This window comes from Mercenaria mercenaria, chromosome 8 (genome assembly GCF_021730395.1).
Source record: "Mercenaria mercenaria strain notata chromosome 8, MADL_Memer_1, whole genome shotgun sequence".
NCBI classification, from domain to species: Eukaryota; Metazoa; Mollusca; class Bivalvia; order Venerida; family Veneridae; genus Mercenaria; species Mercenaria mercenaria.
Genome location: NC_069368.1, coordinates 54,155,831 through 54,173,723, shown reverse-complemented (window position 1 = coordinate 54,173,723; position 17,893 = coordinate 54,155,831). Strand labels below are relative to the sequence as shown.

The 17,893-nt window shown below is 35.0% G+C and overlaps 1 protein-coding gene and 1 long non-coding RNA gene across 2 annotated transcripts; both read right to left on the bottom strand.

Moving 5' to 3' along the window:
• Positions 1-27: 27 nt before the first annotated feature.
• Positions 28-2,496, bottom strand: LOC128559047 (uncharacterized). Its single transcript, XR_008372070.1, has 2 exons — positions 2,459-2,496; positions 28-404 (listed from the first exon to the last, which is right to left on the bottom strand). It is a non-coding gene; the product is annotated as an uncharacterized LOC128559047 (long non-coding RNA).
• Positions 2,497-2,902: 406 nt separating this feature from the next.
• Positions 2,903-17,839, bottom strand: LOC123566310 (DNA ligase 1-like). Its single transcript, XM_053549155.1, has 8 exons — positions 17,765-17,839; positions 10,341-10,432; positions 9,786-9,931; positions 7,179-7,194; positions 6,713-6,826; positions 5,777-5,858; positions 4,922-5,052; positions 2,903-3,075 (listed from the first exon to the last, which is right to left on the bottom strand). Exons 1-8 carry the CDS (start codon positions 17,785-17,787, stop codon positions 2,903-2,905), a joined length of 777 nt encoding a protein of 258 aa, XP_053405130.1. The 5' UTR covers positions 17,788-17,839.
• Between the last annotated feature and the right edge of the window lie 54 nt (positions 17,840-17,893).

Sequence of the window (17,893 nt, the reverse complement as noted above, 5' to 3'; positions counted from 1 at the left end):
GCATGTAAGAAAGGAGTGAACATAAAATACATATTGCATCAGTTGAATTTACCACAGAATCATTGTTGTCCATATAATGAACGTTAATAACACAAGTGTGGTGTTTCAACAATCAGTTATGCTAATTATAATAAACTCGAGAATAAAATCTCTGGTCTCTTTAACATGTTAACACGAGACAAGTGGCCTCGCACTAAACGCAAAATATTTCTCGGCAACACTATAAAATTCTTTGCGAGATCGGCGAAGCAGAATATATAGTTCAACTTCTACTGCCTCAGCTGTTTCTCGGCCTGCACCATATTAGCTTGTAACTGTGTCAGCTGGGTTTGCTTTTGGCGGTTCCTTGTCTGTAGCTCCTTCACCTGCCGCTTTAAGCGAGTCATTTGAGCAGTGTTGCGTTTCTGTAAAAAAGAGTTCTGTGGAAAATAGTAATGCAAGCGAACATTTTCTTATTTAATAAAATCTATAAAAAAGACCCGTTGGAGGCAAAGAATGCAACCAAGCAGAATAATAGCAGACTCGGTTTGATTGGGTCTCTTCATGAAAGGTAATGAAATGTACAACACCCCTCACGCCCCCTAGCACCGGCTTAAGCGGACCACTATTACGCATCTATTGAATCGACTCCATGATCCCAAAGGGTCAGAAAATATAACAACACTGAATCCAAATACGGGGAGACTTTTTACAGCCGCCACACGGCACTTACAGACTGTTGTTGTGATAGTTAATAAAATCTGTAAAAAAGATCCTTTGGAAGCAAAGAATGCAAACCAAATAGAATAATAGCAGACTCGGTTTGATTGAGTTTGTTTATGAGAGGTAATGAAATGTGCATACGTAATATGTTTAATAGGTGAAACGGCCATTGGACTGAGTAGCCACATGCCTCCCAAATAAACATTTTATTAAAATTGCATCTTGTTTTCAACAGCGATCTACCTTAAGCACTCCTTTGGCTGGCTATTTAATACAAGGTTGACTATGATTACAATAGTTTCGTTTAATCGAGGTTTTATCCTAAAACGGAATTCAACGTTAATCCTCTTCTTTATCATAACTAAACATCGTGTTGATTGTTGTTTGAAAGCAAATCTGACAGTCTTCTTGAATGAATAAAAAATATATAGTAAATATCCACATGGATTTTTCGTAATCAGTTTTATTATCACTATCTGTGACAACGTTTCGCTCTTGAATCTTATCAAGTCACATGCACAATATTTGAATTGCACATTTTGCAATTCTTCTGGCTAACGAATATATGAAATAAATTATATTGAAATCACGTAATTTATTTTGCATATTTGTTAGCCGGAAGAATTTCAAAGTATGCAATCTATATATTGTGCATGTGACTTGATAAAACATAGTCAAGAGAGTCATAATAAAAATTAAAATAACCAATAAAATTTGTAGGTAAAAGTGTTCTTTTTAATACTTTTGCAGCACGATTGCTTTTTTAGAAGTACAAAACATCCAAAATATTCAAAAAAAAAATGGAATACAAGTTGCTTACAGAAGTGACCTCATTACTAAAGCAAATGTGACAAGAACTAGAAATGTTAAGAAAATGATTATGTTCCAGATTTAGCGAAAATGCCAAATTTTACATATAAAAGGTAATGTGAAACAGACATATATAGACATATTTTGTTTATGATAAATTCCTATAGTCAGAACATTGCAATCTTTTAAAATGTATGAAAGCAAGTAAAGATCATGATGCTCATTTCGTTTGTTAAGGATTTTAGTTAATGCTGTCCAAAACAACTGAAAAAAAACGTTTTATAATGCCTTCTTGATGTAATGAAATTATAAATCTTAAGGTTTGATCTGTTTTAAAGCATTTCATTTGAAAACAAATGAGCCACGCCATGAGAAAACCAACATTAGCGACCAGCATGGATCCAGACCAGCCTGAGCGGTTCACAAGTTCTCTAACGGTTTACTCTTGATTGCAATCGAGCTTTGATCAGCGTAACAGCCTATGGATTCCTACACTTGCGCGGATGCCAAGTGTCTGATCCAATGGGGTCGCTAAAACTGCAATGTGGTTTTTACATATGTGGGCTCAAACTTTTTTCAAAAAATGGTTCTATTAAACCTATCTAGACGTGAATTTTACATACTTGGCTAGAAGCCTTTTATCATAAAAATGTGAAATTTGATTATACTTTTATTATAGATGGAATTTCAAGTTAGTTCTCGAATTGAAACTGAACATTTCTCTTCAGATGATTAAATTATAGAGATTTGATTAAGAAGTAACTTTATTATACAAGACTTCTCAAAGTAATTCGTGTGTTAGAACTAAACTTAAATTATAACGATTTAGATGTTTACAACGTTTAGCAGATATTTGGTTTTACTGTGAAATATATCCTCTTTGAGCCAAACCAAAGAAACATGTGTTCAGAAAAATGTAAATTAAAACAAGGAGAGTTATACTTACATGCAGCACTTGGATTGTTTGGTGTAGCTGTTTGTGCTCTCCTCTCGAGCTAAAGTATTGACATATCTTACTAGTTAATATTAAGGTAAATTAAACCATGTCACAGGTGAGAAAATGTGCAGTCAGTCCGGGGCTCGAACCCGGGACCACTCGCTTACAGGGCGAGTGCTCTACCAACCGAGCTAACCGGCTGCCTGACACATCTTCTCCCCTAACGTGACCAATTCCGTACCGTGACAAACAGAATACCGCCACGATTTTTCATCAACAACAACGTAATGCAAAGAATGAATTAACCTTTGTGTCATTTTTGTATTCTTTGTACTACGCTGCTGAAAGATTAAAAATGAAATATTATTTACGTATTGTATTCTACGATCCAGCTTACTTCATAGAACGGTGCACAAAATCACGCTTAAAGGAGGGTTGTCATGGTTTTAATTGTCAAGTTAATGCTTGAAAAAAAGTGATACACACCTTAATGATGTTTAATTTGACATCACTACCTCCTTGAAGAAGCTGTGACTTGAAATCTTCGATTTCGGACGAGAGTTCTTTCTCAACCACGCCTGACACAAGTCTCTCCGTATCCTCGGGATCTTTGTCCAGGATTTCCTCTAAAATCAGTACCACAAGCACAGTGTCAAATATGGGCTTTTAAATCTGTATTTGTAGGCAAGAACTTCATTTAAATAAAATATTTATTTTGATTTAAACAGTAGGGTAAACTGATCGTGAGTCGGACACATGATTGAGTCTCGGCTCGTTCCTGTGATACCTGCTGAAGCCATGCTCCCGCACATAACGTTGGTACCCTTTATAATATCTCTCAGACGCTTTTCCCTATATGAGAAGCGTTAATTTCTTACCGAATCAAAGCAGTTTTGGGTTGAGTACCTCAGTAGTACAATTTTTCCACTACACAACAGTATTCAGTACTTTCGAAAAAAATATTGGTACTCGTATTCATTAGCACTGAGAACTTTCCTTAAATACCCGGTATTTATGAATATTTAGTACTAAAGAAAGTTTTTTTTTTACTTTTAGCGTGCAATAAAAAATTCGGGCATACAGTTTTGACATAAATTGTATTTTGTTTTGTAAATTATTTCAAATGTTCAGTTTTTTTTATTTCTCAAAATAAATGGCGGTCAGTACTAATGTTGTCCTTTAATAAAATAACCCCAGATTATTTTATACATTTTTTATATTGAATCATACCATTATGTCATTATCACCTGTACAAATTATCTTTGATGCTTAGACTGAATACCTGTCAAACAGCAATTACACTTAATCACAGATCCAGGGCAATTAAAGTAAACTGGTTCTGTTAGCAACATCTATCTTCATATTATATTGGACTTTCACAAATAAACCTGTCAAAACCATCAGTATACCAATACGGAGCGAACACTGATTATAAAACAAGAGATCGTGAATTCGAGTGCCTCCAACTAGAAATTCTACATTGGGATAAAGTTTCTGTTATTGCAGCGTCTTCTCTTTCTTGCAGTATACCCCAATTAACTTTACTACTATTCTTCTGGCGGAGTCGCCAATATTAGTTACCGAAGGAGACTATAAATAAGTCTACCGACATTTTGAAATACCCGATGATATTGTTTGTGATGTGAAAGCTAACTGCCACCACTGCTCTGTGCCAATAAACGTTTTGTCATTGTACTGCGAACCTGTCTGCGATGTGACTGAGTCGACAACCTCGACAAAGTATTGAATCTGTACATCTAAATGTACCATATTATGCATAGTTGACTGAATCATACGCTTGTGGTCATTTTTGCTCTTGTTTAAAATTCCCTATTAAAGTACTCATACAATACTCATGAGTACTGGTAGTAATACTTGGAAGATATACTTGATTATTTTAAATCAGTACTAAGTAATCCCATTATTAAGATCTAAGTTATCCAGTTTTCCACCTTGTACTTGACCAACCCTGAATCAAGCAAAATAAAACAGCTACGTACATTCAGAGCATTTTAACGTTAGATATATGTATAATGCCTGCCGAATGCAACTGCACTGAAATTTTTTTATTAGCATGAAAACTATAATAACCAGAAAGCAGGGATGTAGCTTGATGCCAGCAAATGCTAGAATAAAGGCACATTGATTTAAGGTGGTACTGACGCCTGATCAAACGGAGAGCTTTTGGTACTGTTGTTGGTGTTTGCGATTTGTATTTTGTGTGTAAGCAAAGCATTTGACGGATGATAATTAAACGACACAATGTAAAATGTTTTAAAACAAAGAACAAATAAAAATAGTTGGGTTAAAAGAACATGTGTGCTAATAAAAAGACTCTTCATTTTACTACGAATAAACAAGGTACAAGTTCACACTCATGAGACCGAATCATGCTAGTACCAAGCAACTTTAAGAGATATAAATTCGAAAGAAATGTGTCAGTATGAAGCTTTGCATAGAGACAATATTTACTTTGTTTCTTCAGTTCCTCAACCTCTTCTTTCACTTTCTGTAAATCATTGAAAGCAGTGGATGTCGCCTGTTCAGACTGTTTAACATTTTCTTTGTAGTTTTCTACTTTTTCCAGTTGCTTTTGAAGATTTCTTTGAATGGAGATTTAAAAAAAGAATATGTGATAATTATGTAAATCATTCTGCAAAAAAATACAGTAATGTTTATCATTATAAAAACATTATTACAAGTAATTTTATAACGATTTGGGTTTGTTTTAAAAAAATACGCTGGTTAAATATCGTACATTAGGTTTGCTCAGCTTTACACTTAAAACATACTCAAAACATTATGGGTAGACTACTTGGATAACTACCTGGATAATATTTTTAGTGTTCTGAAACATTGTTCATAAGTCGGCGGAGACTATTAGTTTTTGCCAATAAGTAATGCATACATTGTAATGAGCGAGAAACTACTGAAACAGTGCTAAACATGTAAAATGCAGCGAAGAACTGGCTTAAACATGTATATGCCAAGACACTTATTGTCTAGCCTTTCTTTTTCAAACAGTAGTCTTCGTCTGACTTTGTATGAATATTGAACACAGAATGCAACCAAGCAAAATAATAGCAGACTCAGTTTAATCAGGTCTGTTCATGAGAAGTTATGAAATGTACAACATCACTCACGCCCCCTACTACCGGCTTAAGCGGAATTCTATTATAATAAAACTCAATCCGAGTTCCCAAAGGAACAGAGAAAAACAACAAAACCAGATAAAGGTATGACCAGTGAGCTTTTATTCTCCTACGTCAGTGACGTTGGTAACCATGTAGCCAACTGGTACGTATGAATAAAAAGAATGAAATTCACCTTATTTCCAGGTCTGCATTTTCCTTTTTTTGTGAAACTTCTTGTTCCTTATCGATGACTTTCGTTATCAATGACTTAATTTCTGTAAGAATGAAAAATGATTTATATATTATATATCAACAAAATAGCTGTGAAGGATACACTATTTATAACAACAGAATAGTTAAAGGCTACCTTTTTTATAAGAAGCACGTGCTGAACGACACTGAGACATTGCATATCTGTAAAACAAGAGCAGGATTGCAATACAAATCTGTAAATCTATGTATGTTCAAATAATTGTCTGTTCAATATTTTTGAAGACAAAGTTTGATTAGCAGTTTCCATTGCATAATAACTAAATGATTATCCTGTGTCCAATCAACCTTTCTTATATTTACCCGTGTCCAACTTAACCTCTGTCCATATTTACCTGTGTCAGTAAGCTTAATCCTTTTGTTTGCATAGTATATATATGATTAAACGGTGTCCATATTTACCCGTGTCCAAACTTCCAAATGCATGTCCAAACTTCCAATTTCATCTGTGTCCAAATTTACCTGTTTCCATATTTGCCTGTGTCCAAATGCACATGTGTCCAAATTTACCTGTTTCATATATTCCTGTGTCCAAATTTACCAATTTCCATATTTACCTGTGTCCAAATTTACCTGTTTCCATATATATATGTGTCCAAATTTACCTCTTTCCATATATACCTGTATCCATATTTACCTGTTTCCATATTTACCTGTGTCCAAATTTACCTCTTTCCATATAGATCTGTGTCCAAATTTACCTGCTTCCATATACACCTGTGTCCAAATTTACTTGTTTCCATATTTACCTGAGTCCAAATTTACCTGTTTCCATATTTACCTGTGTCCAAATTTACCTGTTTCCATATATATCTGTGTCCAAATTTACCTGTGTCCAAATTTAGCTATCTATATTTACCAGCATCCATCTGCTTAATCCTCTTGTTACTGTCTTTACCCTCTTCTTCTTTCATGAAGATTTTGTTCATGACACATTTTATCTCCAACTCTATCTCATTCACTTTTTCTTCTCCTAAATATCATTCGTTTTTAAACATTGCTATGAAAATAATCACAGAAAAAATACAAGTGTAAACTTGATTCTAGGTACCCGCACTATGTGTCAAATTAAAAAAAAACGGGTGGCACAAACAGTATTGGCCAAAATGTCATTACACGACCTTATCTCACAACAGCTTTCTTTAAGCCGTCGGTGAACGTATGTAATTTAAAAAACAAAAAAAAATTAATGTGTTTAATCAACCAACTATGCTCAATAAATTTTTATATCGATAGAATAGACAGAATCTATGATTATTTTCCAAACTTTAGTTTTATCTTATAAATGCACAACATCTATGAAGTCAAATCGAAGGAAATCTTACCTTCTTTCACCTTGTCCTGAAAAAGTCATCAAATACATTGCTAAAACGTGTTTGCTTAGAAATCATGGTAAATAAAAGAATCTAACTTTATATTTACTGCACAATATAATTTTTAAAATTTTCTAACCACCATCGCCACTGGCATGCATGAATATGAGGACTGTGATAAAACAAAGCCCAGCAACATATGGCGCCCCCTTTCAAATAAAAAATAACATACGCACGAAAATATGTGTCCTAGAGACTATTGCGACACCCATGTTATTTCTCTATTCTGAGTTTTTATTTACAAAGAGACATATGGCGTTTTCAATCTCATTATTTTCCTTGGTTATTCATGTGCAATGAATATTTTTAGTCCATTGTCATACTTATCCTCACAAGACGGCTTAGATTGATTACAATAACATATTTAAGAAGAGGTCCTCTGGAAGCATAAAATGTAACTTTGTAAACAAATAGAAGACTTTGATTGAGTCTGTTCGTGAGTAAAACATACCAACTCCCATAGCATCAGCTTTATGCAAACACTAAATGGCTTTCAAGTTACACCCATATTTAAGAAAAAAGGACCCCTTAGAAAAGTCTAATTACAGGCCAGTAAGCATACTTCCCATACCATCCAAATTTTTTGAAAAAGTACTTAGTGATCAAATGTCCTCTTATTTTGAAAATATTTTTGATAATGTTTTATGTGCTTTTAGAAAAAATCATGGAAGTCAGACTACATTAATTAGATTGCTTGAAGACTGGAAACTTGCTCTGGACCGGAATGAATTTGTAGCAGCCATTCTTATGGACTTATCTAAAGCATTTGACTGCCTTCCCCATGATATTTTGCTACATAAGTTGTCCCGTTATGGGGTATCTGACCAATCTGTGAAACTGTTAAAATCTTATCTATCAAACAGAAAGCAACAAATTAAAATAGGTCAAATAGTTAGTACTTGGGCAGATTTACAAAAAGGAGTTCCTCAAGGCTCTATTTTAGGGCCCCTTTTGTTTAATGTATTCATAAACGACATTTTCTATTTTATTCAGAAAGGAACTTTATACAACTATGCAGACGATAACACTCTGTCTTTCCACTCCCCTAAGTTTGACGAACTAGCAAAAGTTTTACAAGACGAAAGCAAGATTCTTATTGAATGGTTTCATTTTAACTATATGCAGGCCAACCCTGATGTTTCAGGCCATAGATGTGGGCAAGAAAACTACCATCAAATCCCCAGTCTTTAATTTAGGTAACACTCACATTTCTTGTGATGAAGTTGTCAAACTTTTGGGGGTGGACATTGACTGCAAGCTGAAATTTGATACTCATTTGATACTGCAAGTGTATTGCTTGTAAACCAGGTTGGTGAGCTCCTGCAGTATTGGTGGGGCCTACTTGGAGTTCAGCAGTGTATGTATTTTTAGCTTTTTTGTTTGCTGTTCTTTAATTTTGCTGTCTTGCATGTTGCTTTTCCCCACTTATGTTAGTTTACAAGCCTGTTGCTATATATTAAGCTTAGTAGAGTCAGAATTATATTCATACAGTTATGTTTTTTTTTACTTTCCTTTGTATGTTACAATTTAACTATAGAGTACTGTAATTCTGCTTTGCCAACTACTCATTTTATTATGTTTTCCTAGTTATAATTGTGTTGTACATGTGATTGTGTTTGTTTAGATGTTTTTCACTTGCAGTCAATGGTCTTTCTATCTGTGTTTTTGCTTTCATCACGCTTGCTTATGTATTTTGTTTGCTCTTGTACTTTTTTGTTGCAAGCTTTGTACTTCTTATTTTGTAAGCTATGATATCTGCCAACCTTTTACTGATTTTAATCATGGATCTTCATGCTAAACACAAAACCAGTTTCACTTACTGTAATATTTTTATACAAGAATCTTTTATTAAATCTATCTGTGATTTATCTTCTTCCTTTTTAAGTGACATCCTAGATAGGCATATGTCATAGTTTTAGATTGTTTTGATATTTTATTGGTATATTGTGCTAAATGCTATTTAACTCTTTAACACTAAAATCCATATTATCATTGCAGCTTTTATACAATTGTTTTAATATATACCATATATTAATCTGTAGTCGGTTCAAAAGCTCACATGAGCTTATGTTGTACTTGTTCGATGTCTTGCCGACTTTAAATAAATCTTATCGTATCTTATCTTATCTTATCTTATCTTATGATGCCAAATGTCCAGAACATAAACTACACAATATCAAAAGTCCACGCTACTGTGTGATAGTTGATTAAATATTCAAGATCCTTATCTGGACTCAAAGGCCGCAACATAATAGCAAATTCGGTTTGACGAGGTCTGTTCGTGAGAAGTAAGGGAGAATGCAGCGCCCCTCACGCCCATACCATCGGTTTTTAAAGCGGGTCTCAAAAATATACTCAGTTTATAATGCATTGGTTAGCTGAAATAGCATTTGTCTTTTGATTAAACAATTATTTGCAAGTAAGTGTGTATACATACCGTATAAACAACATTTTCTACTAAATCTATGCCATATGTATACCTAACGTCAAAAATCTTATATTTAGAAGCATGTATGAAACATATTAGAAAGACATACAACTTGGAATACTTGTACTTACTTGTACGAAAGCAAGAAGTTTCTGCTGCCGTTTTATTTCACTGTTCTGGTCTTTATTAAGTGAGAATACTTGAGATGCGATATTTGGCAGGTCGGACACGGCTCTATCGACCAAACCATCTTCAAACTTCATCAGCATGTCGGCATCTAAGATTTAAATATTGCTTGTTATATTAAAAAGTTCGAAGACAGATATGAAAGTTAAGGTTTCCTCTATCAGAAATAAATACCAGCCTACTAGATACATTGTTTATATAATTTTTTGAAAATTGGCAGGTGCTTTCGTTTTTGTGATATTGTTATATGATGTTGTATATGAAGAAATCCAGACGGAATCAAAATTTTCTTGCATTCTTGCTTCTGCCATTGCCACTGGTAAATACAGCAAATGCAGAGTTCACTGTGTATCTATTTTTGTCCAGTGCAATTGCTTCTCGATTACTTGTCCCCTATTGTCGAATATTTATCCTTATTAATTACAGCCATCTCATTTATAAATACAAATAAGGTATTAATGAACATTGTACATAAATAGATAAGAAGGCAGATGACTGACCTTCACGATCTTTGGACACCTTATCTTTTGCACATGTTGCTTGTGGTGTTGAATGGACATCAAATGCCATAACACGTCGTGGTCGAGGAGGGCTGAATAAGAAAGAGCTGGTATCAGCTTGCAAATTATTTAACCGGTAATAGCTAAACGGTTTAGAATATTGGTAGGGTAACCTGTTATAATAAAGATAGCGACTTGATGGTTTCATGCATCAACATCACTTATGACCTGCACATGTTGGCATCGACATTCATCCTTTGAAACTGAGGCTTTTTCATAATCCTTGGCAAAAACGTCTTTTGGATGCAGATTTCCGCCACGTAAACTTGCACATTTTAGTATTTTATAAATATTATGTTATATTTACACAATTAGCGTTTGTTATAATTTACAAATCGAGGGCTGAGCGCGAAACTATTGTATCTTGTTCTTTATTCATATACAGTTACAATAGTTTCGCGCTCAGCCCACGAAATGCAACTTGACGAAGCAAAGACTTGCAGCTTTTTTTCATCAGTTATCTGTCTTGGATGAAACCCCTTATTGTCAATATTGAAGGGTTAGGTGTTGTTATAATGTGTACAGTGTATGTTGTTACAGCGTAAAAACTGACCTCGTTCGCTTGTACTACTAGTGCATGTTAACAAAAATTCAGAATATGAGGAAGTAAAAAAGCGAGACGAAGATGGGCGAAACTTCACGCGACATTATAGAACACAGAGTAAAAAAGAACTTTCTTGTTGAACGTTCTATCAGATAAGTGGCAGTTGAAATTGTAATGCAGCCAATGACTCTTCGCAGATACATAAAGTTGGCTGAAGTAAATGGCGTGTAAATTAAGCATATGCTCTTTGTCGCATAATCAAGTGTATTCAGTGGACCAGGAGAGTATATTTTAAGGTCAGCCGACCTTTTACTTTGGATTATCTCCATAGGAGGTTCGAGTATTAGTATGAGTCTGCTCTAGAATTTGGAGTTAACTTACCTGTTACATGGAATCGCCATAAGAACGTTTAGCCGGAGTGCTTTTTGGTTTAACGAAAAGAAATCCTCCACACTCCGTCAGAACACTGGAAGCAACAAGTTTGTCTAACAGGGCTAATGTAGATCGACTCTTCAAACAGTTACAATTTTATGAAGGGATAATGTACAGGTGTATGAGAATTGGAATGATTGCGAGACTGGCTTACGACAGTACAGAAATCTGCAGCTGTGGTTTGTCCCCAAGTGGTAAAGCATATTGCGTTATTGTCTAGTGAAAGTATTTCCAAAACTAAAAATTAACGACAGCTTCATTTGGCATGAGCCTGTCAGTTGTATCGCTGTATCTCACACGTCCGGCAGGATGACTACGGAGAACATTTATATTTTCATACAGCATTTTGTCTAGAAACCCTAGCGTTGTCAAAATATCTGACTTTATATAATCAGGTTTAATAGCTGCTTTTACACTTTCTAAGGAGAATGGTATTGTGATGAGCGTTGTCACAAGGAATTGCTTGTGATGCCTTGCCGAAGGCAGCGACTTATCTGTACGTTTATTTCAGACAGAAGTTGCGCTAGCTTTTGATTCATGCTGTGAGTAAAGACTTAGTATATAAGTTTATGAAAGCGAAAACATAGTTTCATGTCGTGTATTATCTGACTATTCAGCTAAGCGTTAAACTATAACTAATTATGCTATTTTTTTAAGCGCCCAAACCGTCAGATAACATGACGGGGAAGTGGATATCGTCTTCTCTATGTCGTAGTTGCAGGTCTGGGGTTATTGGGAATCACCGAGACTATATTACGATGCTGGTATATGAAATAACAGATTTATGGGTGAAAGTGAGCCAAAATGAAAAACCTGAAAATTAAGCTGGGGGTCCACGGGGAGGGGGGGGGGGGTGGCGCTAGGGCTCCTGGTGGGTCCAGGGTAGAGCACTGGTAGGCGTCCAGGGGGAGGGGGAAGCCCCGCGAAAGCTCTTGAAAACAGCAACTTGTAATGCTAAAACCACCATCACTGTTTATGAAAGAGAACATGGTCTTGGAATAAAAATATGCCAAGAAGATTCACATATATATATGGATATTATTCAATGATCCTTTTCATTTCAACTAAAAGACTTCTTCACTTCAAGCATACAAATATATACAAAGTGTTAACATAACACATTTAAAAACACAAGCAAATTTAACTTCAACTGTCTAAGTATTCACGTGTTTTTATTTCATCAGCTCCAGATGTCTTTAAAACAACAACAAAATCCCGTATTTCTATTGACAGTGAGATATGCTATCATTACAGAGATTCCAATAATGGTAGTGATATCATTGATGATATTCGTCGATATGTCATACTCGAAGAATTGAACAAATTCCCTTTGGATCTTATTTTATCGGCATTGTGCAACTGCATTGGTATTTCTGCTATTGTTTACCACTATAGGTTACGTCATTGCAACCGCTCCAGTTTAGATTTTATCTTCGGTGGGGACATATTACTTGTTCTTTTCTGAGGTGAATGGAATAGGACATTACAATGGCGTCAGGAAAATCATTGCAACTGCACTGGATGCTCCTGAACATCTGGACGACACACAATGCACGCTGTTTTCTCCTATTTCCTGAGGATAGCAAGGAAAAACCAACACAGAAACGTAACGGCTTCCCCAGAAAAAAACGATAGAAGGTTTATTTAATCTAAAACAAAAGAAATCAAGAGGCTAAAAATCTGCTAAAACGTCCCTTACTAGTAAACTACAGAAACCAAGTGAACTGATAATTCTTAGCTCTTGCAGAAAGAAAAAGTCAACACAGGCGTGGTGATTTCAGATGTAGACGAACAGTTTTCTTTGCTATGTGCTAACTCTTACTCGGTCAGTCCGACATGGGAGGCATGTATCAAGTGTCTGGGATGCAAAGGATGACAGATTTGGAATGAGCCAATGTGCTCCGGTACAAAGTCAATGTTTAGATTTGTCACAACTGTGAAATTATTAGACCCCTGTCAGAGTTTCAGAATGAACAGTTTTAGTCTCGTTTGACTTTCGTTAGTTTGTTTAATTTCAAATTAGTTTAAATTTGAAGAAAAGAGCTGTAATGGTATTGTGAAAAGCGTTGACTCCTTTTAAAAATTACAAAACTACAGTCTTAACAACTTACTCTGATCTCTTGATTTACTCTGAACTTTGAAATAACTTACTCCGAACAATGTAATGATTTGCCCTGATCTCTATTCTGGCAATTTGTTTAACTATATTCCACCAGCCTCATACATCTAGTGGATTAGACCTATATATTATCACGGGGGAGGAACTGTTACACGAGACTCGGTTGTTGAGGATATCATGTTACAGATTTAGGATGCTACTGTTACAGTATTCCTGGATAACGTTACAGCATTCGCATGATAATAACAGCTGTCGGTGTTTTGTTTGCCAAAGATGTGGTAAAGATTTATCTCTTTTTCCAAAAATAAAAATTGTTTCTCTAGATCAGTGATATGCACGTCTGTTGAGACATGGCTTAACCTGCGAAACACAGTATATTGATGTCAATCAAGCGTTTTATGACAAAATTCGAAATTTTGATAGAAAAAAAATATCTAAAAAAATTGATTAAAATATATTCCAACCGTATTTCATGCAAATTTGCACTGATTAAAACACCTTCAGGCATGGACTTATAATACGAGGTAGAAAAATTACTGTCGGTCTAATATTTCGTGGTTTTATAGAATGTTGCAGTTTAGCAGGATATGTTACAGTTGTGGGGTGCTGCTTCTGAATGTGTTACAGATTTAGGATGATACTTTTTCCTTCTTCAGGATTCTGTTGTTAGATGTAAATACTGCTAAACAACATTTATTTTGTCATTTGAGGCAGTCAGACATGTACTAGAGTGAAGCTGCTGTAACGACGTTTAAGAACACAGGAAAGAAAAACTACAACATTCCACTTAACGGGAGAAGATATGTCGGTTGTGATATGTTAAGAATCACATATGATGAACAGTTGATGATACAAGTTATGCAGAGCAAATCTCCCATCCCTTTTTCTTGCAAATTGACCGATCGTTTGAACAATCTCTAAACACATCGGTTGTTAAATATTTTTCATAACCTCAAAATAAATCACCAAAGATATCGCGGAGCGAAATCGAAAAATGTTTTAAGCGTTTCTTTATTTATATTCACACAGATTAATTACTTTCGTTCAAATCTAAAACGAAAGTGAGTTACTATGTTTATAACGTAACTCCTAATTTTTGAACAAGCCGAATTTAATGTGCTCGTGCTCGCGTTTACGCAATGCCTACAGTCCTGAGACATGCCTTCTAATGGCGCACATGCCTGAAAAGCCCTTGACACCGTCATACACACAAAGACAAAGACGCATTTATTTTAAGATGAAAATCCTGAAACATCATACATTGTAACTATGAATTGCGTATAAAATCCTCTGTTTAATGATATAGGCTCCTAACTGTGATCAAACAGATTCAATGCTTCAGATTAGCCTATTTGATCGTGCATGCTTGCCAGATCTTCATTGTGCAGATGTATTATGCTTGTAGGCAGCTACGCGCCTGCAAGCAGACTATGATTCGATGGTTGTTCCAACACTAAACACGTATACATGTTTAACAAAAAAAGAATCTTTTGTTATTTGAAATAAAGTTTTATTGCACATGTGCGAGTTGTCGTAAGAAAAGCCAATTAATTTCTTAAGTTCTCCATTACCGATTCCGAGAGGATATTTTCTTTTAAGCTGATTAGTAATTGAAATGATTGATTAAGACACGCATTGCCAAGCTCTTCTGAAGCTAGGGACACATCGTTTGCTAGCTTAATACATGTAACATAAACAGGTCCTATTTATGAAAGAACAGCTTATTAAAGTGCAAACGACAATTCAATGCGAATTGGTGATTATGGTATCATATACATAGGATATAGAACACTAGCTTTCCATTGAAAATGTTTATATATCATTTTATTATATATAGATGTTGATTTAGAATTTCGAAATTAGAAAAAAATGCACTTGGTATAATATATTTGTTACATCTTACAAAAAATCCCGCATTATTCATGATATCTAAATTTTATTTGCTATCCTGGTATTGTATATTGTCAAAATATATTCCAAAAAGTATCATCCTAAATCTGTAACATATCCAGAAGTAGCACCCCACAACTGTAGCATTCTATAAAACCACGAAAAATCAGACCCACATTGATTTTTTCTACCTCGTATTATAACTGCATGCCTAAAGAGGGTCTTTATCGATGCAAATGAGCATAAAATATGGTTGAAACATATTTTAATCATTTTCTTTTAGATAATTTTCTATCAAATTTTCGGATTTTGTCATTAAACGCTTGATAGACATCAATATACTGTGTTTCACGTGTTAAACCATGTCTCAACAGACGTACATATCATTGATCTAGAAAAACAATTTTTACTTTTGCAAAAAAGAGATAAATCTTAATATGTTTTGGCAAACAAAACACCGACAGCGATTATTATCCTCCGAATGCAGTAACGTTATCCAGGAATACTGTAACAGTAGCATCCTAAATCTGTAACATGATATCCTCCACAACTGAGTCTCGTGTAACAGTTCCTCCCCCGTGATTATGTTGTAAACTGCAAATACTAAGATTTTCACAGATATACGTCTGATTTATATTTCGGCATATTACTAACACTGATAAAACTTTACAATATGAAAAACGTAACAATACCCTGTATACGTGTATTATTAAACATATTACTGTGTGGTTTGAATGGATTATTATAAACCTTTTAGAATATCTTAGTTAGCACAAAAGCATTGTTTCAACGCAGTCATTTTTATAAAATTTCTGAGAAATATTTTTCGAATTTGCCTGAATTTTACAATGGTACAAAGATACTTTTCAGCCATAAAATTTACGTTCTTAGAAATATATTATTTTAAAAGATCATACTTAGTCTACGGTACCACCGAATGATATATAGTTTATATTTGTATCTTGTAAAATAAAGATCGCGAAAAAAATCCTGTTACGGATTTGGTGGATCTTGAACAGTATGGTAAACATTATGTTGTCTATAAATCTATAAAAGGCCCTTGGAAATAGCCACATTGTCATTTAAATTACATGCAATATACTGGGTGATATGGTGGCTGATTTCTGTCATTTCGTTCTGACGCTCTTCAAGCACGCCAACAGAATGACAGAGCCACAAACAAGCGCGCCGATACGACACATTGTCGCGCTAATTTTGTCGTTCTGACGTGTTGGTCCTTTTCAAAAAGCGCCAACAAGCCAGAATCAGTAACCATTATGTCCATAGGACGATACCCATGGACAGGTTGTGAAATGATGAACCATGGCTGTGTCCTTTGAACTAGCCATATAAAAAAAGAATAGGTCTATGCTGATTTGACACTAGCCATATAAAACAAGAATAGATTTATACTGATTTGACACTAGATCTAGTATTTTATTGTTAACTTTATCTACCGTTTAGCCAGTGGCTTTTTATTTTTCGAGATATTTTCACAGTTAATAACCTCAATCACGGACATCTGCATGCTGATAGGTAACCTCATTTACAGACTTATATGACGCAATAAGTTTTACACAAAGTGAAATTTCAACAAGGTATGTATATGAAGCGCCGAGGTCGTTGAACGCCTACAACCAAAGTTTGATATTTTAACAGCAGGAACGAATGCTATCAAATAAGTTCACAACATAATGAAAAGTGGGCCTTGTTTCCCAGGCAACACAGTGTTATAGGCGTAGGAGAGGGGGTGGGGGCCGCCCCCACAGCATATGCTTTGCCCCCCCCCCCCCCCCTTCTTTTGACCTCAACAACTGAGTTTTGTCAGAAATAGCTCTAACAGTAGATAAGTAGATAGAGGAAAAAGGAAAAAAGGCAATTTGAGACAGCAATTAGATACATGTACTGATAATTAAGGATTTGGTGTGATATGCATTGTCAATAAAGGGAAGACATTTTTTGGTTGTAAAAACAAATCAGGGAAATAATGGATAGGTTAAGCTGGCCGGTCCCCCATTGCTCCTACGCCAATGAGTGTCACAGGTAAAGTTATCCTATAATGGCTTTTTATTGTAAAACGGAACAGAAGACATTGATCATTACAGTATATATCTCGGTAGGTTTTATACTATTCTTTCCTGACAGGAATATTAGACTACAATGCAGTAAGAGTGTTTAGAGTGCCATTCAGCCAGTGGCAACCTTTAGAAATATATACTGAAGATTTGCGTCCCTTCTACAAAATAACGCCATTTGCAATATCTAAAATTATTTAATGTTGTTCTTGGAGTTTCAATTAGTTCGTGTCCTTTATTTACTCTATCAACACTGGTAACTAAATCCTGCTTTATAAACTTAATTATTACATATTACTCTGACCTGTTTATGTCTGTCTCTGCCATATTTTTCTTTAATTCAGCATCCAATAATTGTATTTTGCAGACGTATATAATTACGTCCCTTTGTGAACTGTACTAAAAGCCATCCCTATCCGGGAGCGTTTACCTG

Bases quoted from the DNA above. Each gene is read 5' to 3' on its own strand.
- LOC123566310 (XM_053549155.1), bottom strand. From the start codon at position 17,787: ATGGCAGAGACAGACATAAACAG. The intron at 10,433-17,764 runs GTCAGAGTAATA...TTTCTTATTCAG, and splicing joins GCAGAGACAGACATAAACAG to CCCTCCTCGACCACGACGTG. The intron at 5,053-5,776 runs GTGAATTTCATT...CTCCATTCAAAG, and splicing joins AATGCAGACCTGGAAATAAG to AAATCTTCAAAAGCAACTGG.